The sequence below is a fragment of the Rousettus aegyptiacus genome, unplaced genomic scaffold (genome assembly GCF_014176215.1).
Source record: "Rousettus aegyptiacus isolate mRouAeg1 unplaced genomic scaffold, mRouAeg1.p scaffold_m13_p_5, whole genome shotgun sequence".
NCBI classification, from domain to species: Eukaryota; Metazoa; Chordata; class Mammalia; order Chiroptera; family Pteropodidae; genus Rousettus; species Rousettus aegyptiacus.
In genome coordinates, this window is record NW_023416308.1 from 80,571,690 (window position 1) to 80,594,440 (window position 22,751).

A 22,751-nucleotide genomic window follows, 5' to 3' on the forward strand; every position below is an offset into this window, starting at 1 on the left:
CATACTTCCACCTAACGCTTTGCCACTATCCTGTGTATAACTGAAAATATGCTTTCTCCAGGAGAGGCAAAGTTCTTGGAGTGTTCACTTTTCTCTCTCGATATACTATAACTTAAATACTATAATACAAAGTTCATTTATTTGAGTTTGGAGAAACATGGTGGAGTGAGAGATGTCCTCAGATCTCTCCCCTTGAAACAACAATAAGCTGAATATCTAAAATGCAATGAAAAACACCCAAACTGCACAACAGCAGATCTGAATGTGGGACCTGTGCATAAGAGCTACCACAGGTCAGAACCATGGGTGTCGGGAGGAGGACTGGGAGAAACAAAGAACCTGTCTCTTGCAGCTGGAGCTCCCTGTAAGAGGAAGGGGAGGGAGAAGGTATGGCAAGTTCTCTGAAAAGCCTTGCTCGGGAAAACAGTGACCTCCCCATGGCAGTGGCAAGGCCCAGGCATCAGGGCAGAAAGTAGAGAAGTGGGATGGCAGAGAAACAGCGTTGAATTTTTATCAGCCATGGTTACAAATATGAGGCTGAGCTGCAGCCCCTATACCTCAACACAGAAGGCTCCTCCCCCCCCCATACCCTCTGAGACTGATCACCAGGAGACCCAGAGGAATCTGAGCAAATGCTACCGAAACTGTCACTAACACTGACAGGGACTGAGACTGAGAGTAGCAAGTGTGGTAACAATAATAATAAAAAAAGAGATAATTAAGGTTTTATATAAAGCAGGAATCCAAGAGGCTTAGACTCCACCTACTGGAAATCGAAAGAAAAATGCATTCTTTGCAACTAGCTAAGAGACCTTTAAATAATAAATCTTCTCTCTGGAAAAACTGCAGAATACACTTCCATTAATGTCCCGGTGGAGAAATAGTCTATTAAACACCATGAACAGCCAAAGTGACAAAGCATCTCAGAAAGAAAGAGAAAAATCTCCAGAAAATAAACTTACAGACATAGAAATATGTGATTTAACAGACAGAGAAATCAAGATGGTACTTCTGAAAAAACTCAATGAGATCCAAAACAAGTCATATCAAAAATTTTAAGAATTGAAAAAACACCTAAATGAGCAGAGCAAGGAGATTAAACTCTCAAAAAGAACCAAGTAGAACTCCTGGAGATGAAGAACACACTACAAGAGTTGAAAAATAAAATAGCAAGCTTGGGAAATAGAGTTTACAATATGGAGGAAAGGATCAGTGATATCAAAGACAAATCTAGAAATGCATCAGAAAGAAGAAGAGAGAAACCGAAGAATGAAAAATAATGAAAGAGAAATTCAAGATCTAGCTAATACCATCAAGAGAAGAAACATAAGAATAATGGGCATTATCGAAGGTGAGGAAAAGGAGCAGGGACTAGAAAGTATTTTCAGACAGAAGGTTGACGAGAATTTCCCAAATCTAAGGAATGAGCTGGAGCTTGGAATTCAAGAAGTCAACAGAACACTTAATCCAAAAGGCCTTCACCAAGACACATTGTATTAAAATTATCAAAAGTCAGCAACAAAGACAGAATTCTCAGGACAACCAGGAAAAAGAAGACGGTAACTAATAAAGGAAAAACCAGTAGACTTTTGTTGGGCTTCTCTGAACAAACCTTACATCCAGAAAGGGTTGGAATTAAAAATTCAAAATATTAAGAGAAAGGAAATACCAGCCAACAATAATGTATCCAGGAAAGCTCTCCTTTAGATTGAAGGAGAAATAAAGACCTATCCAGTGAATTCTACCACACTTTCAAAGAAAATTTAATACTTATTCTCCTTAAACTCCCCAGCTCATTCTATGAGGCCAGTATTACTCTGATACCAAACCCAGTAGGGATAACACAAAAAAAGAAAACTACAGACCAATATCTCTCGTGAACACAGATGCAAAAATATTAAATAAGATACTAGCGAGCAGAATAGAGCAGAATACAGCTACATATTAAAAGGATTTTACACCACGATCAAGTGGGTCATCCTGGAGGCTCAAGGATGGTTCGACATAAGCAAATCAATTAATGTGATACACTACATAAATTAATAAGAATCATATGATCATTACAATAGATGAAGAAAAAGCCTTTGCCAAAGATACAGCACCCATTTATGATCAAAACACTTAACAAAATTGGTGTAGAAGGAAAGTACCTTAACATAATAAAGGCCATCTATGACAAACCCCCAGCCAACATTTTACTTAATGGTGAAAAACTAAAAACCTTTCCTCTAAGATCAGGAACAAGGCAAGGCTGTCTACTATCTCCACTGTTATTCAATATAACATGGGAGGTCCTAGCGAGTGCAATCAAGCAAGAGAAAGATATAAAAGGTATCCACATAGGAAATGAAGAAGTCAAATTGTCACTATTAGTGGATGACATGATTCTCTATATAGAAAACCCAAAAGACTCCACAAGAACACTACTAGAAACAATAAGCAAATACAGTAAAGTCTCTGGGTACAAAATCAATGTTTAAAAATCCATGGCATTCCTATACTCTAATAATGAAGTGTCAGAAAAAGTAGAAAAAATAAGTCCTTTGCCATTGCACCAAAAAGAATAAAATACGTAGGAATAAATATAATGAAACGTGAGAAGGACCTTTATAATGAAAACTACAAGACCTATATTAAAAGAAATTGAAGAAGATAAAAAGAAATGGAAAGATATTCCATGTTCTTGGATTAGAAGAATCAACATAGTTAAAATGACCATATTACCTAAGCATTATATAGATTTAATGCAATCTCCAGCAAAATCCCATCAGTAGTTTTTAAAGAAATAGAATAAAAAATTATCAGATTTGTATGGAAACACAAAAGACCCTGAATTGCCAAAACCATCCTGAGAAAAAAGAATGAGGCTGGAGATCTCACTCTGCCTGACTTCAAATTATACTACAAAACAACGGTAATAAATATGGCATCATATTGGCAGCAAAACAGACACACGAACCAGTGGCACAGAATTGAGAGTCCAGGAATAATCTCCTGTCTATATGGGCAAATAATTTTCTACAAAAAAAGCCAAAAACATACAGTGGAGAAAGGAAAGTCTTTTCAATAAACGGTTCTGGGAAAATTGGAAGGCCACCTGCAAAAGAATGACTAGACTGGTGTTATCACCACACACCAAAATTAACTCAAAATGGATTAAGGACCTGAATATAAAACCTGAACCAATGAAATGCATAGAAGAAAACATAAGAACTAAACACAAAAATTTTGGCCTTAAAGAGGATTTTATGAATTTGACCTCGAAGACAAGGGAAGTCAAAGCTAAAATAAATGAATGAGACTACATCGAACTAAAAAGCTTCTGCTCAGCAAAAGAAATCATCAAGGTAAAGTGACAGTCATCCAAATGAGAAAATATGTTTGCAAGCAACACCTTCGATAAGGGCCTAATATCCAAAATATGCAAAGAACTCATTCAACAACAAAAAGCAAATAATCCAGTTAAAAAATAAGCAGAGGACCTGAACAAACAGTCCTCCCTAGAGGACTTAGAAATAGCCAACAAATATTTGAAAAGAAGCTCAACATCACTAGCTATTAGGGAAATGCAAATCAAAACCACAAGGAGTTATCATCTCATACCTGCTAGCATAGCTATGATGAACATGACCAGTAATAACAAGTGTTGAAGAAAATGTGGAGAAATAGGAACCCTCTTACACTGCTGGTGGGACTGCAAACTGGTGCAGCCACTATGGAAAACAGTATGGAGTTTCCTCAGAAAACTACGAATTGATCTACCATATCATCCAGCAATCCCTCTACTGGGTATTTACCCCAAAGATTTGAAAACTCATATCCAAAAAGATATTTGCACACCAATTTTCATAGTGGTCTGGACATGGAAGCAACCAGTGTCCTATGATAGATGATTGGCTAAAGAAGCTGTGATACATATATACAATGGAATATTACTCAGCCATAAGAAGAGATGAAATACTGCCATTTGCCACAACATGGATGGACCTTGAGATCATCATACTAAGAGAAATAACCCAGACAGAAAAAGTTGAAAATCACATGATGTCACTTAAATGTGGTATATAAACCTAAAAGCAACAAATGAACAGGACAAACAAACAGAGACTCATGGACATGCAATATAGACTAGTGGTTACCAGAAGGTAAGGAGGAGGGGGGAAGGGGAGTTAGAAGGGGTAGAAGGGGTCAAATATGTGGTGACAGAAAGAAATCTAACTATGGGAGATAACACACAGTTTAAACATATGCATGTCTTACTGTTAGAGCGTACAGCTGAAACTTACTGAATTTTGTTAATCAATATCACCATAAAAAACTAATTAATTAATAAATAAAAATAAAGTTAATTTATTAACATATTCTATGTTCCATGATGTAGGGATAAAAGGAAGAACAAAAAATATATACATCTATATATATACTTTTATGTATATATATTCATATATTCATAGCAAAAGAAATACCGATAATTAACACAAATGTTTCTGTAACTGCTTACATGGTCTTAATGATTATATTTGTAGTCCTTTGCCTGTAGGGTAGCCCAAACCTTCATTTTGAAGGGCCTGGACCATTAGATGTCTTTCTTGAACTGGGTCGTTGTTTCTTTCCATTACCTTTAATCACAGTCATAGTGATATTAAGAGATACCCTTTATGAATAAATGTTTTCAAATTTTGTGGGTAGATATCCAAAAGAAGGATTTCTGGGTCAACTGGTAATACTATTCTTAAGTTTTAGAGGAGTCTCCATACTGTTTACCTTCATGGCTGTACCAATTTACATTCCCACCAGCAACGTATGAGGGTTCCTTTTTCTCCACAACCTCTGAACTTTTATTACTTGTCTTGTTGATAACAGCCATTCTAACAGGTATTTGGTTGTATCTCATTGTAGTTCTGATTTGCATTTCTCTAATAGGTAATGAAGTTGAGTATCTTTTATATATCTGTTGGCCATTCATATGTCATCTTGGAAGAAGTGTCTGTTCAGTTCCTCTGCCCATTTTTTAATTGGATTATTATTATTTTTTGTTGTTGTTGTCGAGTCGTATGAGTTCTTTATATATTTTGGATATTAACTGCTTATTGGAAGGGTTATTTGCAAATATTTTCTTCCATTCGGTTGGTTGCCTCTTTGTTTTGTCGATGGTTTCTTTTGCTGTACAGAAGCTATTTTGTTTGATATAGTCCCATTCATTTATCTTTTTTTTTACTTCCTTTGACTTTGTGGTCAAATTCATAAAATCCTACCAAAAAGAAAGAATATCTAGGAATAAATTTAACAGAGCATGTGAAGGGCCTACATGCTGAAAACTACAAAACATTATTAAAAGAAATTGAAAAAGACATAAAGAAATGAAAAAATATGTCATGTCATGGATTGGAAGAATCAATGTAGTTAAAATGGCCATATTACCCATAGGAAAATACAGATTTAATGCAATACCCATTAAAATTCCAATAGCATTATTTAAAGAAATAGAAGAAAAAGTAATCAGATTTATCGGAAATCAAAAAAGATCTCAAATAGCCAAAGCAATCCTGAGGAACAAGAACAAGGTCACTAGTATCCCAAAGCCTGACTTCCAATTATACTACAAAGCAACAATTATCAAAACAACATGGTTGGGCAGAAAAACTGGCACACAGACAAATGAAACAATTGAAGTCCAGAAATAAACCCAGAGAAAAGAAAGCTTCTTCAATAAACAGTGCTGGGTAATTAGAAAGCCACATGCAAAAGAATGAAACTAGACTGATATTTGTTACCATACACCAAAATTAACTCAAAATGGATCAAAGGCCTGAATATAAGACCTGAAAAAATAAATTGCATAGAAGAAAACACAGGTACTAAATGCATGGATCTTGATTTTAGAGAACATTTAATAAATATTTTTAAGCATACATATATACAGTATAACACTACTATTCTACAAAAGGACTAGAATATTCTAGCATTGGGATAAGAACTTACACGATTCAAAGTAAAGCATATGTATTATTTTTACTGTCTAAGTGAGGGTCATGGCCCAAAACATTACTTTTTTGACTGAAGGAAAATGGTCCATAAAATTGGGAATATACCTTGTTTAAGTTAAAAGTAATGAAGGCCAGGAGAATATAATAGGTTTAGATAAACCGGAAACTGACAGTTTGTAAATTAGCTTAATCTATACAAAAACTAAATTAAAACTATTTCATCAGGCTAATATAAAAACATAATACAAAATGGATAAACCATGTAGTTACAAGGTAAATAAAATCAAAGCATATAAGGTTTATACATCAGTAACCCAACTAAACTTAGGAAAGAAATGTGTTTTCGAAAGTGCTAGGGTGAAATAGCTTGTCATCCTTAAACTCTTGGCAGACCATATTTGTTAATTCACTCATCCAATATTGTTGCTGAGCCAGATAGGAGCACTTTCTCTTCTATCGCTTTATGATGGCTAAAGAACAGCATATACCACTTCTTAAGGCATTGCATCCACCTTTCCAATATAAAATAAAAATCAAAGAGAACAGGAAAGTTCTGGGAGACCTAGGAAAATCCTGCACATCCAGGCCAAGTACCATCTAAACAAAGCACATGGCCTCTTGTCAATGCTAATGCTTCCTTTACCCAAAAAGGAACGGGCTTTAAAGAGTTACCATTAGTCTTTTATTAGGGGCAAGCCCCCAACTATTACATTAAAAACAAAACAAAAACAAAACAAACACATGTACAGAAGTTCGAACAAAGAGGATTAAAGTATGAAAACGCATATACATATATATAGTATAATTATATATAAAATTTCACGCCTTAGTTCTCTTTCTTTGTTGGAATGTCTACATTTGTGTATACTATATATAATAGTACATATATTTTTTTTGTTTATTTTTTGTTTTTCTCTTTGCCATGACAAGTTTTACAGCAAAAAGACTACAAAGAAGTCTCATATTTTCCTAAATTTGAAAAAGTAATTAAAATGAGGTATTACAAAGTCAATTGATTATAAGAGGAACCAGTCTCCTAACCCCCTTGGAAGCAATAAACAGGCCAATTGCCATGAAATTGACTATGGTAGAACCTCTATTGGTATACTCCTCCTAAGATAGAGAGGATATTTAAAACTAAACAAAACAAAAACCAAAATGGAAAAATATCATCAATAGAATTCTAAAAACTAGTTGGATAATAATTGGTTATTTCTTAATATCTTCACAAAATATAAAATTATTGTATAACTCTTTTACTAATATGTCTCTTAGAGTTCTGGTTATTTTATCAGTGCCTTGTTAAAGGAAACACTAATGAAGGCCTAGCAGAAAAGAGGATTTTCTTTGATATCTGGCTCCTTATCCCTAAATCATTATACTATGTTAGTATGTTTATAATTGCAGACTTTTACCAGATGAAGGTGTTTTTTGAGGTTAGGTAAGGATGAAAAAAATGTGTGGATCTCTTCACCAAAGAGAATCTCTCAAGAAAAGGTCTCTACCACTCGCCATGGTTTTTCTGATGGCATCTTTGACTTCCTTGTTCCTCAGACAGTAGATAATAGGGTTGAGCATGGGAGTGAAGACTGCATATATGGCTGAGATCAATTTGTTATAATCGAAAGAAGCAATGGCTCGAGGTCGAACGTACATGAAGATCATAGCTGTGTAGAAGATGACCACCACTGTAAGGTGAGAGCCGCAGGTGGAGAAGGCCTTTCGCCGTCCAGTGGCGGAGGGAATGAGCAGGATGGTAGAGACAATGAAGGCATAAGAAATAACAGTGGCTGAGAGAGGAAACACAAGGATGATGATGGCAAGCACAAAGTCTACCATCTCGGCGATGGAAAAGTCCATGCAGGCCAGTTTGAGGATGGGGGACACATCACAGAAAAAATGGTTTATGATATTATTGCCACAGAAGGAAACTTGGGAGATGAAGTAAGTCTTTACCATGGAGATGGTGAAGCCACTCACCCAGGAACTGAAAGTCAGCTGAACACAAAATTCTGTGGTCATGATGACTGGATAGCGAAGAGGCCAACATATGGCCACGTAACGGTCATAGGCCATGGCAGCCAAGAGCACACACTCAGTACAGGCAAGTGCCATAAAGAAATAGAGCTGGGTCATGCATCCTAGGAAGGAGATGGTATTGGGGCAAAGTAGGAATCCAGCCAGCATCTTGGGGACTGTGACAGATATATACCAGGTCTCCAGAAAAGACATGGTGCCCAGAAAATAGTACATGGGCTTGTGCAAGGACCCAGTGACCCATACAGTGAAGATGATGACCAAATTCTCCAGCAGCACAAACAAGTAGGTGATGAGAAAGAGGAGAAAGAGCAAAACCTGTAGCCAATGGGAGGCAGAGAAACCCACCAGGATGAACTCGTGAATATGGGTGATGTTTTCCTTCCACATAATTAGAATGCTGAAAGACAAAGGATTTAATGATAGTAGCACCAAACTGAGGAGTGAGATCAACATTAGCAGCAAGGGGCCCTTAGACTACAGGTATTTATCATTAAATTTAACCCTAGAGCCATTATCTGGACCTAGGACATTATTTGGGAATTACAAGAGGCCGCAAAATCAGGTGTCAGAACAAGAATCAAAAACAAATCTACCACACACACAAAGCTAGGAATCTTGAAACAGAATCTCAAGGTCATAGTCAGGGTTCAGACCTTTGGATCTAGGTCAGAAAGATCTTCAGGTAGTACTAGGAGTAAATACTTTCCTTATTGGCATATTCCCAGATTTCAGAGGCAGCCATAAGACCGGAGACCATGGAGACTGGAATAAGTTCCAAGAATGGCCCGGGAAGCAGAGCAGGGAAACAGGGAAGTTCAAAATCTGAAGAAAATAAAAGCAAAATATTAACTGGAAAAGACCCTTCTGGCTAAGAGAATTGCTGACCCTGGCTACTCTTCAGCTATGTTGTAAATCTTTTGAAGACTATGATAAAGGTGGCTAACAATTTTCTATTTGTGGACCATTGCTCAAAAAATTGAGGAAAGGGATATCTACCCTCTTATAATAATTAAATACATTTTCAGTTTTTAGATGGCTCCAAAGAACACTAATAATAATAGTTATATATATTTATCTATAACTATTTTATATATTATTATGTATAACTTTTATATAATATAACACAATATATATTAATATATAACATGTGTTACTATATATAATAATTATAGATACATATATAATAGTTTGTATATATACATATGTAATAGTTATTATACATATATACATATACATAACAGTTATATTTATATAAAATGTTTACATCTATGTATTCTATATGATATAAAAGTTCACATTTGACCCCTAATTAATTTGTGCATTCATCTATATCTACTTCAAAGACTGGCTCAGTTTTTATATTGCAGGAAGAAGTTACGTTATTATTCAATCTGCTCCTTGACCCTGGAACTTCTCTTTATTGTGGACACTACTTGAACACCAGTTGCATTTAAGGAGCTGCCTTGGGAGTGGGGAGTGGGAAGATTTGACAACTTGGCAGGGTCCTGGGCTTCCAGGGTACAGTATGGTCTAAGGAGAGAATTGATTAAAAAACACCATCTTCACAAGTAGGTAGAGAAGAATAAGAGAAGTAGAGATAAAAGTTGGCTTAAGATTATAAATGAAATTAATCTAAGAAACATACTATTCAAGGCCAATAGAGATGTCCTGGAAACGGAAATACAAAATTAGGTAACTGGAAAGAAGAATAAGGTATGAAATTTCCTCAATTTCAGTATTATTACTGATTTATATGTACTTTATGGCCTAAAACTCCCTGATCAATAAAAGACATTATAGTAAAGTGGTTTTTTATGTGTTGGAAAAATGGACACAGTGAAACAGAACTCCAATTTGATTTCTTTCTCCACTAAATAGAAGGATCCTTTAATTAATTTTAACTATGCTCTCAGGGAGGTCCTTTTGCCCAAGAGGTGTGAGGCAGCATGAAAGCACATAGACTAAATATGAACAATTACAGAAGAAGTTTGTGAAGGAATTTTCACATGTGAATGCATAATCCTTCATGTCTGATTTTTTAGGAATCATAGAAAATGAAAGAGTAGCATAATAAGAGACTCAGCATGAACAAAATTTCAGAGTGTCCTAAAACATAAAGAAAATAAAACAAAACAACAAAACAAAAAAACTGCAGAACAGTGAGACAAATAATTGGAAGACTTGAATTGTATTTACCTCTTACTAACTTCACAATCTAAAGCAAACTTCAATTTTCTTAACACTGGTTCCCTTAAAAGTAAAAAAAAAAAAAAGTCTATAATATTAAAAAATCCAACAAACCATGAATATATACAATTTATAACATTGTTAAGATAAAGATCTATGAATACTCATTGGGGGCTTGGTCCCACCCTGTATACTGAAAATATCAAGATGAAAAAGTCAGGTTTCCCTATTCAGAGTTTTGAGAAGGAAATAAAACAAGTAAACAAGCCATTACAGTCCAATGTGGTACAGCCGTAAGAAAGACACATGCTAGGTAGCACATTGGATGAGGTGCTAGCACTGCCTTCAGAGGTGGCTTTCAAAGAAAGCAATGGGGCTTTTTTCTTATCTGTACCTGGGGGGCTGAGCCCAGATTATGCTGGAGAAAAATAACAAAGGAGACAGATATTGGCATTAGTTTATGGTCAACTAGGTCACAAATAATGTCTGGCTAGCCTCACTGTTTTAAGTCAATTCACTGCCCACTTTTCCCAAAGAGTCTTGCTTTGTCATCAATTCACCCCTCTACTCCCTCCTCCAAATGCCAGCAGACAATTTCAGTTTTTAATTTACAAAGACAAATGAGCCTATGAAATGTGTATTCAGTCAACTTCCCACTATCAAATCATTATGCTCACCTTCTGACATCTCTGTTCACCTGAAATCACCGCTTGTTTTATCTTACTTTTTTGTAAGGCCAGTTCCTCCACCTGCTTTACGTCTCATTTCTCAGGAGACTCATCTATTAGAAATACCATCTCTTTCTGTATATTTAAGTCATTCTTTTCATAAATAGTCACTGCGCACCTACTATGTGACAAGCACTACTCTAGATGCTTAAAATAGCTCACTGAACAAAACAAAACAAAACAAAACAAAAACAGGCCATAAACCATAATCTCAAGAAGTTACATCCCAGTGAAGGAATACAAGCTATAAATAGATTCCTTCTCAAGACTTTGAATAAGTGCAATAAAATTATAAATGTAGAAATTGAAAAGTTCTATTGAGAAAATAGAACAAGTTAAGGTGTAGTGGCAGGTTCATATTCTAAATAGGTTGACCAAGATAAACCCCTTAGAGCAGAGTCAGAAGAAGGTGAAGGCATTGGCCATCTGGCTGTCAGGTGGAAATGCTTTCCACACACAAAAAATAGGTAATTCAAAGACCCTGAGTTGAGATTCAGTTTGAGGTACAACAAGGAGTCCAGTATCGTTGGAGCAGGGTGAATGGAAGCAGGAAAGGAAGTCAGAGAAGTAGGAGTGGAGGAGATGATGGTGAGCAGATCACTATGGTCCTTTCAAAGCAGTTGTAAGCATGTTGGCTTTTACTCTGAGTGGAGTGGTGCCACTTTGGATGATTTTGAGCAGTCGAGTGACCTGATCTTATTGATGTTGTAAGAATTATACTAGCAGATTATTTTTTTATATTTTATTAAATTTATCTGCAATGACATTGGTTAGTAAAATGATATAGGTTTAAAGTGTACCGTTCTATAATACATCACCTGTATATTGCATTGCGGTTTCCACCCAAACTCAAATCTTCTTCTTTCATCAGATTCTTCAGAGTCATTTTCTAAGCTTTTAAAGATGATCAGTCATTTCTCTTCCTAAAAACAATCCTTCTTTACTGTTCATATTTTTGTATCTGCTTTAGAATACTGTATGATCAGTTAACCCTGTTTTGTCCTTACTTTTGACTGCTAACTTTCTACTGCTGATACCTTTCTGGTAATACCTTTTTCATCTATAAAATGTTAGTTCCCTAACCTCTCTCCTAACACCAGTCCCCACACCTTTAACCCTACCAAGGGCCAGGTAGTCCCAGGCCCTGAAAATTCCAAGATAAATAGACACTGGAACTGTCTAATAAAGGAGGCAGAGAATGAAACAGAGAGTTGGAATATAATGTCTTAAGCATTACAATAGATAATCCAGTATTAGGAGCCCAGAGTGGAGAATAATTCTTTCTGTCAGAGGGGCCCAGAAAGCTTTCACCAAGGAGGTGTCATTTGAACTGATGTGAAGCATTGTAGAATTTTAGAGAGGGGAGAAATATGAAAAAGAGAAAATAGCAAATGTAAAGATATAGATAAAGAGAGAAAGAGTTAATGATCAAATGATTTGCATTTCTATTAGAAAGAAGTGATGTGAATGGATCCAGACAAGATCGGATTATAAGGCTGTACAGGATTAGTCTTCTTCACACTTTTCCCAAAATTTTTTACTAATTCTTATTTCCAACACACTGAGTTCTCCTATACCTGACAGACTATCTCTTGTCACACTGACCACATGTGGGAAAAAGATGAGTCCCATTCACATGTTATCTAACATTACCAGAGCTCCTTTGAATTTTAAGATTCATGTTATATTCTTGAAACCTTAAGTAAGTTGATGGTACTTTATTGCTTCAGTCATGACCTAGATCTCTGCATATAACCCACCATTTGGGCATGTGAATGAAGGTCACAGAGGACTCCTGTCCTACACTTTCCTCCTGCTGAACACTCACCTGGTTTTCCTACTTGGCTTTCATCATCTTCGCTCCTCATCTCTGTCTTTGCCTGTATAAACTGTCCAATAGTAAACATTTATCTTTTGTTGGGTACCTATTATTTGGCAGAATTTATACTAGGTTCTTTCCATACTTTATCTCACTTAATTCTCACACAAACAAATTAGGAAGATATTATTGGTTTCAAATTACAGATAACAAGGTAAATTATTTGTCTATGTTTACACAAGTAAACATTAAAAATCATAGAATTATAACCTAAAACTATCAGTTTCCAAAGACTATACTCTCTCTATTATGCAATAATACTCCTCCTTTAAATATTGCTTCCCACGTGTCTCTCCGCTCACTGCCAATGTGAATCTACAGTCTGCTCCCTGCCTGTTTCTTTACCATCTTGCTCACTATCTTGATCCCTGGCTCTGATCCTCATACTTAAACCAATTTTCCTTTTCATTCCAGTCTCTTATGCCCAAACTCCTTGCTTCTGAATTTAGTGTTTACACCCCATCTGAACTTATGTGATTAGTCTAAAGTTCTAAAACCTGATTACTCTAGCTGTTCCACGAGCAAGGTGCTCCCCAAGTCTACATAACAGTCAAAACTTCCTAATATTTGTGGTACTTTTCACCCTACCCCTAATAAGACCCCCATGTGTGTCTAAAGTCTGAATATATAGGGCCTCCTTCACTGTACATTGACTTCTGATCCAGCCACTAACCTGGTGTATTCTACCCAGTGACTGCTCATTTCTTAACTCTGAAGGGCTTTATTACGAAGAGCATGTTGGCTCATTCAGAGGAGGGACTTACCTGCTGAATCGAAGGAATAGAATTGATGTGTATTCCTTGGAAGATGCTACAGGAGTGAAATAGGGTTTCTCCAGAAGGAAGTGGAAATTGGAAAAGAATCAGGAAAATACTGCTAATGATACAGGTTTTGTGTAATGGGGTGGAAAGTAAGCTTTAAAAAATCAAAAGTTCAAGCCTCAGCAGAGTGGGCATGCACTGCATGGGGCCAGGACCCAAATAGAGCTGGCAAAAGGTCTTCCATCAATACGTATAGATACTAAATAGTATTCCTGTCTCCAGTTTGAGTCATCTTGCTAAAATATAAATATGAACATGTGACTCTGTGGTTCAAATCTATCAGTGGCTACTGTTCTCTGAACTCCTTATATTACATAACAGGTCCCTCATGATCTGAACTCCACATTCCTACTATCTTAATATTCTTCTTTTGATAGATATTCAGTTCAAACCACACTGAGAATTTGCAGTTCTTCAGTGCAACATCCTCCTTCAAGACTTTATGTAGTTGTATATACTGTCTTCTGCCTGAAATTCTTTCTAACTCTGCCACCTGGCAAATGCCTACTCAGACCCATCCCTAAGCACCCCACTATCACCAGCTACTGCCCATCACCTCTAGTTATCTGATTTTGTAACATATTGGACCTTAGAGCATCTTATCATGGTAACATGTATTATTTGCTTACCTGTCACTGCTATGAGACTTGTGAAATCCTTGAAAATACCAATTTATATTCTATTTTCAGCTTGTTCGTCCTATCTCCATTGTCTAGCACAGTTTCTGATGCATGGTTGGCACTTTGAGATGTTTAATTAATGCAGATACCTCACCATAGTACATTCTGTTTATTTCTGGTTAGGGACTGGGTGAAGTAGGTCATCTTGGTTGAGTCTGACTTAGAGATCTTGTTTCAGTTGTCCAGTGTTTTGATCTTTAGAGAGGTGTTCCAGCGAACATGGCCAATGTCATCCTGTGAATCCTTGCCTTGTCACCTGAAATGAGGTGCAGATAGATTACAGAAAGCAAAAGGTGAAAAAAAAAAAGGGAAAAGGAAAAAAATGAGAGACTTTGAAATAGTCTGATCTAAATCCTGGAAAATTGCTTCTCTGTGAAACTCAGGAGTTTCATTATTTTGTGATTCTTGTCAGTTGAGAAAGACTCTGGGATCCAGATCGATTATAGGGAAATAAAAAAGTTATTCTGCTATTAATTAAAAGAAAACACAGCAGAACCTCGATTCATATTTATGGTCACACCTTTAAATCCCAAATTCAAAGGTTATGTTTTGGCCTGTTGGATGCTCCCATTGGATGATAAGAGCCCAAGATGGAAGAAATTTTTCTGTTTTATATGTCTTTTTCCCTCTACATCTATTCAATGTTGTTTCTTTCCCACTCCTCTCTCTCTTACTCTCATTCTCTGCTTCTCTGCCACTGATCTTGGATTGGCTTTGTGTGTTGACTCCTCTGGCAGTCTTCATCCAGGCAGAACCTATAGCTGGAGAGGTCTAGTCTGCAATGAGCTCACTGCTCAGTAGAGACAACTGTGTTCTTTAAAGACACTTCCTTAGGGAGCTGATTCACAAATGCTTGAGGATTTCGAAGAGCAACAATGACAAAGAAGTTAGAGAAAATTCCCTAGTGATGTCCATGGGTCAACAAACAGAGGTGATACTAGAATATTATAGATGAAGAAGCAGAACAGCAAGTTTCATGGCAAATCACCCTGGTGATTGATCCTACTCCTAGTTTCAAGACTTCATTTTCCTTTCTGGTTCTGATTCTCTGGGCAGTAACTGTTACTCATTACCTATTACTTTAAAGCATTAGTATTATTCAAAGTGGTTACTAGTGAGAAGATTAAAAAATATGCAAAAGATGATTTAGCACTGTTAATAGTATGTGCTAAACTCAAGGGAGAAGCACAGCTGTCTCTCCACTTTCTCTAGTCAAAAGAAGAGTACCGCTAAGCTTCAAAGATAAACAGTTGCACATAGGACTAGGAAATGGAGCTTTGGTGGTAAAGAGATTGCAACATGCCCTCTGGATAAATCTCTGTTTCAAGACAGTAAGTGTGGTGGCATCATCTAAAGATTCTTGTTCAATATTTGGAGATATTCTTTGTTCCCTGTTAAATACTTTTCTTTTAGAGATAAGACCAACAAACACAAATATATTGATAGGTAAAATGCTTTAAAGCATATTTTCTAGAGTAAAAGTCCTGAGCAAGAACAAAGAACATTTTTATTGGTGAAATTGATTTTTATAAAAACACAAAGAGTGTTATCAACAGATATCAACTTATGCATTCAATTAATGTTCTTTATTAAAATAAAATAAAATGAAATAATTATAAAATTCAACAGAAAATAGAGTTACTATGCTTATGTGGTATTTTCATCATTCGTCTAGCATAGGGGTTCATATATTTTCCTTGTATACTTAAAGAACTCTGCTTCTAATTGAATATTCATAAGATTTATTGATTTGGTTAATTTAATTATTAGTAGCTGAAACATTGGAATTCTAGGATAATTCTACATACTTTAGGGACTAGTTAAACTGTTCATTTAATGTCTCATGCCAGAAACCTTTACCTGAAAACACTCCAATCAATCAAATGACTAAGGTCAACTCTATTTGCAAAAATATGAGGACTGCCATACATAAGAGCAACTCTTTGTAGAAAACGAAATAACATTCATAGGTTGTGTGCTTTCTATTGCGAAAGACTTCACATGTGTTATCTAAATTAATGCTTTAACAACTCTGTAAAATGTTATTAATAGTCACAGTTTTCAAACAAGAATGTATCAAGGTTCAGAATAAATAGTTATTTTTGTAGAGATATTGTATCACTGTTCTGTTGTAGATAATGGAAATCAACTTAGTTTAAGCAGAAAGACAACTTGGTCCTTATAAAATCATACAGAGGACAATAGTGGGGGTCTTTATTTAGGCTGAAACCCAGGAACAACTTTCAGTCCCCTAAATTACCTTGTCTTGATCGCAGCAGAGAAAGTTGCTGCTGTGGCTGCTGCTTCCTCTCCAGGGCTGATGAACTAGAATCTGCTGGCTCCAAAACTTTGGGCATAATCCACATTAGCTGAATGAATTCCCTGCACTCTGCGTCCTGCTGCTTGTGACATATGTCTGGGTCAAAGTCTTATATACATGTGGTCAGACAAAACCCTAAACATAAATGAAAGCCTGAGAACTGTTGTGTTAAGCTTTCCAGCCTCAGTATGTTAGAAAGTATTAAAATTCATATGAAGATCTAATCCATGATATTTCCCTCAGTCTAAAAATTGGAAAAGTTATAGTAAAAGGAATATTTTAAATGGGAACTATGCCCCCATATTTGGAAGATATGGGTGTTGTGGTTATTAATTGAAAGTATGACATACATTCAGATGGGGATTTATTCAATATATAAATATCTATTGATCATAGAATACATAATAAGTAGAAATAATTTTTAGTAACAGAATAATAAAGAGATGTCTATGAGATAAGCAATGTACAATTCAGTATGAGAAATAATGTGTGTATTTGAATCATTATCAATATAAGGTGGAGTCTGTAAGAGTATTGTAATCAAGATATTGTCACACTGAAAAGGAGTTAAGTACAGCAAGAGAGAATTTCTTCCTGATAGATATGGAGATAAAGAAAGAATCTGTAACTATTTGTTGTTGCTGTTTTTGATGACTGTTATATTCTCATAGGCTATTATAGTGTTTGGCAAGGGATAAGGGCACAAAAACTATGAATGAATGAATAAATGAATGAATGAGTGAATGAAGTTAAGCAAGATAAGAAGTAGTATAATGTAATTATTAAGTACATTAAGGTGACTAATATCATCAGAATGGATGTTTCATATTGAAGATCAGAAAAATCAAGGCTGATTCCAAAATAATAATAATGAATCAAATGAGTAGGTCCTATTTAATTGAAATTAAGAATTCTTCAGTAGTAGAGTAACCTTATGAGAGCAATGTAGAGGAAAGATTAGTTCAATGATGTTGAGAAAAACTGAAGGGGGCTTAGGTCAAAAATAGGAGACCAATTTTAGACTCCCACTTAAAATGGGTAGCATATAGAGTCATGCTACCACTTTCTTATTATTTCTCTCATATTTTAGTCTCAGTTTGATGAATATTGTAGAATTCTCCCTAGTACACTACATTTCCTTATCTGATCAGCAGGTCCCCCTGTGATATCTAACCCTCGCATTTGTCTTAGGAAATTTTATATTTGTTTTTCACCTGATTTGTATATAGCATCTATGTTCTATTTGTGTATTGAGGGCATATACTGAGGTAATGGTGTTCCATTAATTTGCTGATAACAATCACAATATAGCATAGAAAGCCACAAGGATCCAAGAGCGCAAAAGTTGTCAACTGCAAAAGTTGCAGTAATACTGGTTCTTTCATCTTTCACGAAACTATTGATCTCATCCCTATAAGGAGAAATGAACTCATACAGTCTTGGAAGGTGGCTAAAATTGGGAGAGGACTGGGACATGATCAACGTTATTTTTTAACATCAATGGGATTCCATCATCAATATAATAACAAACAGCACTATCACTATCATCACTACCACCACCACCACCACCACCACACCATTATCACCTATCATCACATCTACATATAACTTACTGACTGGATTGCTTGTTCCTTCCAGGCATCAGTGTTTGTTAACTAATGTGTCCCTAGAGCTATTGTCATAGACTCTTAGACATACAGGGAATCTAGTTCAGAGTGTTGCAAGCTAGACTCCTTGGTTTCAAATAATGGTTTCACATTTATTAAGTGTGCATCTTGGACAGCTTATTTAACCTCTCTTTCCATGAATCAGTAAATTCTGTAAAATCAGGTAACTAATCATAACGAACTCACAGAGGTGTTATGAGAATAATGTAGTTTATTACTGTCAAAAGTTAATAACATCACTTTATATGTTAACATTTATTATTATTACTCTCATTTCAGACACTGATTAAATATATACAATATGTATTAAACATAGTTCAATACTAAGTAATATGTAATGAGCCATGTTTTGATTTTTCTTTTTTTCTCTTCTTCCCATCATGTGCTTACTTTAAGAATCCAGATTATAAAGTAACCTAGTATGCAGACTTATGATAAGTGTCATGGGAATGATATCTTTGCTTGGATACCATTTTATTCTTAAGGCAGTGAGGCTTAGGTGAGCAGAAGGCCCTGGCCAATCCCCATGGCCTTTATGATAGCATCTGACTTCCTAGTTCTTAAGATAGTAGATGAAGGAATTTAGCATGTGTGCGAGGACTTCATACACAGCTGAGATTGAGGTATTATATAAAATAATGCAATAGCTCTGGATTAAACATACATAACAATCATGACTGTGTAATAAGTTATAGTTTCAGTGAGGTGGGATGCACAGGTAGAGAAGGCTTTTTTTCTTCCATGGATGGAGGTTTATAAGCAAACGATGGGGACAATGTAGATATGGGAGAGGACAGTAATGATGAGAAGAAAGACAAGAATGACAGTAGCCAAAGCAAAGTCCAGTCGCTCAGTTGTGGACATGTCTTTGCAGATCAGTTGGCATTTGGCGGAATGTCACAGAAAAAGCAGTTCATGACATTGGAGCCATAGAAGGTGACATGCGAAATGAAATAGACCTTGATTACAGTGCTCGTGAAACCAGTTATATAGGAGAAAGCCACCAACTGCACACAATAACCTGTGGTCATGATGACTGGGTACTAGAAAGAACACGTCAGTGCATTTTATTTATGATAAGAGAAACACAGCATATGCTAAACTTCTACAAATACAGGATTAGTTAAACAATTGATAGTTTGTAAATTATATGTCTATGTAAACAAATATTTCTGGATCAGAATGTTTTCAATATTTTTAGTATTTGTGACACATGTTGCCAAATTTCCTCTCAGCAAGGCTGAGCCAACTTGAACCTCTCCATACTCAAGTGAAGCATGAGGGTTTAGGTCTTGCACCTGCCAATCCCATCTATAAGTGTGAAACTCATGCCTTGCCTACATGACTGCAAATTATATTCATTCATTATGTTTCTTCATAGACACCATATGCTAGACATTGTTCTGGGACATGGTAATAAAATGATGAATAAGCAAATGTGATTCTTATCTCCATGGAACTTACAATCTAATTAGGAAGACAGAAGACTAAATAAACAGCTCTACTCAGCCACAAGTTCAATGTGTGCACTGACCTCAGTAAATCAGAAATGAAGCTAAAATATCTGTAGTACAGGAGGTGATATGCTGCCAAAACAAAAATCCACATTTTCCTGTCTCCATGCCTTGTAACTCACACTAGAATGATCACCTCCTGGGCCCTGTTACCTCATAGGCTGTAGTTGGTGGCCTATGGGTAGAAAAGAATTCATCCTGAGTCTTTGATGCTTTTCCATAATGAAGCCTATGCTTCCCTGAATGGCTTCATCCTTTTGCTTCCCTTTGCTACACCTTCTGCCTCAAACTAAAGCCAAGGGCAAACCCGGGAAAGACTGTGTAGAGAGAGGCCAGTTCTGTGTTTGTTTACTTGTTTAAATATTGAAATGTAGTCATGCATTTTGCTCAGTGTCAACACTTTTCCCTTCACCAGGATGCATGATTCATGAACCTGCTCCATGTAAATTATATAGAAATTCAGATGCTAGCTTGCAATTGATCTCTGTTCTTTCTCCAGAACTAGTTTCTTGGAAGTGTCTTTGAAATTCTAGTCCATAATTATGCCCTAAAAACTGCTCTGGACTTCATGGAAGACATAGATCCCAAGTTTAGAAACATGTTCTAAGACAACACCTCCATACTACCCATTCCTGCTGGTTTTCTGGACTTAACATCCTGACCCTAGTACAAGTGCAGAGTATGGCGTAGGGCTCTCTTGACCTCTTGGTTGCGCAAGCAGTAAATGATGGGGTTGAGCAATGGTACAATGACAGCATAGAGGACAGAGACTAGCTTATTGGTGTCAAAAGCTGAAAGTGCCTTTGGCCGAGCATAGATGAAGATGCTGGCTGCATAGAAAATGACCACAACAGTGAGGTGGGAGGCACAGGTGGAAAAGGCCTTGTGGCGCCCAGCTGCTGAGGGAATGCGCATCACAGCACCCGTGATGGCCATGTAAGAGGCTCCAGTAACAGAGAGTGGCCCTAGAAGGATAAAAATGGCTAAGACAAAATCTGTAAGCTCTGCTGTCGACATGTCAGTGCATGAAAGGTTGAGCAATGGGGAGACATCACAGAAAAAGTGGTTGATGATGTTGGGGCCACAGTAAGAGAGACGAGAAATGAGAAAAACTTTGACCATGGAAATGCCAAAACCTCCAGCCCAGGAGCTGGCTGCCAGCTGTACACACAGCCGGCCGCTGACGATGATAGGGTAGTGGAGAGGATGGCAGATGGCCACATAACGATCATAGGCCATAACGGCGAGAAGGACACACTCAGTGCAGCCCAGACCCAGGAAGAAGTAGAGTTGTGTCATGCAGCCCTCAAAGGAGATTAGCTGTCCATTGCCCTGTTTGGACCCAACGAAGCCAGCTAGCATCTTGGGAATAGTGACAGTAACATACCAGATCTCCAGGAAGGACATATTAGCCAGAAAGAAGTACATGGGTTTGTGGAGGGTGGGGTGGTTCCTAATTGCCATAATGATGAGTGTGTTCTCAGTTAGCACCAACACATAGGCCAGCAGAGAAAGGGCAAACAACAGTGCCCGCAGTGGCACAGGAGCCGGGAAGCCCAGCAACACAAACTCGCTTACTCTCCCACTCTGGTTTTTTCGGTCCATCGGTTGGGTCTTGCCTGCAGCACTTCAAGAGAGGGAGTAGAGTGTCTTCTGGAGGCAGCAGCAGGTCTCCAGCTTTTCTCTTGGTGCGTTTATATTGGTAGGATGCAATGTATGTAGTACATACAATCTGTCAGCGATCTGAGGCCACTGTTCTCTTCTGTAATCTGGGAAAGAGCTAAGACAATAGAGGACAAGAATAGGATAGGAGACAATAGAGGACAAGATAGGATAGGAGTCTGTTCTGGCACTTGGAGAAGCAGGTATTGATTGATAAGCACCAGGTAAAGATGATACACTAGTTTTTCCCTGAAGGACATAGATACTAAACAAAAATAGGAAGAGAATCTGATCTGCCCTCCTAACATGAAAGGTTGTTTCTGAGCTGGATTGTGACTTTGTTTTGAGGAACTAAATTACATCATGAAGGAACAACAATAATACATTACACTAGTGAGTATTTGTTCTGTGTTATTAGTACCAGCATCGTTCTAAAAAATTTGCAGATATTAAATCACTTAACCTTCAAAAGAACTTTGAAGAAGTGCCATTAAACCCCACTTAACACTGAAGGAAAGTGAAACATAGTTAAATGACTTGTTCCAGGTCATGCAAATAGCAAGAGGTAGAACCTGGAAGTCAGGATCTCAGAGTTTCCTAAATATTCAGACAACATGAAGTATGGACAGTAAGAGACATCCTGGATTTACATCCAAAAGAAGGAAACTTTGAGGCTTATCTAGGGAAGCAGTTTTTTCCTTTGAGGGTACAAAGTGATTCCAAAAGTTCAGCAGCTATTGAATGAAAGTCCTGCATAACCTAGTACTTCAGAGGAGGACCTGGCCTCCACCTGACAATCATATTAGGGAGAGGATTCTGGACGGCAGGAGAACTGAGAATCCCAATGGTTCTGAAAGTTGTTCTCTCTTGGAATGAAAGTAATACACCTTTTTAGTACTATTAAAAGCTGAACTGAATATTGCATTATGTGTTCACCATCCAAAGTTAAATCTACTTCCATCACCATATATTTGATCTCCTTTACCCTTACTTACACAATGCAGTAAACGGATGTATTAGTGAATTGTCCACTTGAAGCCTATGTAATTTTATTAACCAAAGTCACCCAATAAAGTTAACTTTAAGAAAATGAAACAAAGAAACAAACAAACAAATAAAAAGAAAGTAAAATACATTCTTGGTGGAAGAAGCATGCCTGATTTAAAAAAACTAAACTGAGGCACATAAAAATTTTCAAGAGTTTATTTGAGGAAACATCAGTTCAAATCAGGCAGTGCTGAGCTGATAGCAGTTAGGTGTGCACCG

The 22,751-nt window shown here is 36.7% G+C and overlaps 2 protein-coding genes across 2 annotated transcripts; both read right to left on the minus strand.

Moving 5' to 3' along the window:
• Positions 1-7,457: 7,457 nt before the first annotated feature.
• On the minus strand, positions 7,458-8,414 carry LOC107506909 (olfactory receptor 6-like). Its single transcript, XM_016137856.2, has one exon. It carries the CDS (start codon positions 8,412-8,414, stop codon positions 7,458-7,460), a length of 957 nt encoding a protein of 318 aa, XP_015993342.1.
• A 12,072-nt stretch (positions 8,415-20,486) lies between these two features.
• On the minus strand, positions 20,487-21,428 carry LOC107506910 (olfactory receptor 226). Its single transcript, XM_016137857.2, has one exon. It carries the CDS (start codon positions 21,426-21,428, stop codon positions 20,487-20,489), a length of 942 nt encoding a protein of 313 aa, XP_015993343.2.
• Positions 21,429-22,751: the final 1,323 nt, after the last annotated feature.

Bases quoted from the DNA above. Each gene is read 5' to 3' on its own strand.
- LOC107506909 (XM_016137856.2), bottom strand. From the start codon at position 8,414: ATGTGGAAGGAAAACATCACCCATATTCACGAGTTCATCCTGGTGGGT.
- LOC107506910 (XM_016137857.2), bottom strand. From the start codon at position 21,428: ATGGACCGAAAAAACCAGAGTGGGAGAGTAAGCGAGTTTGTGTTGCTG.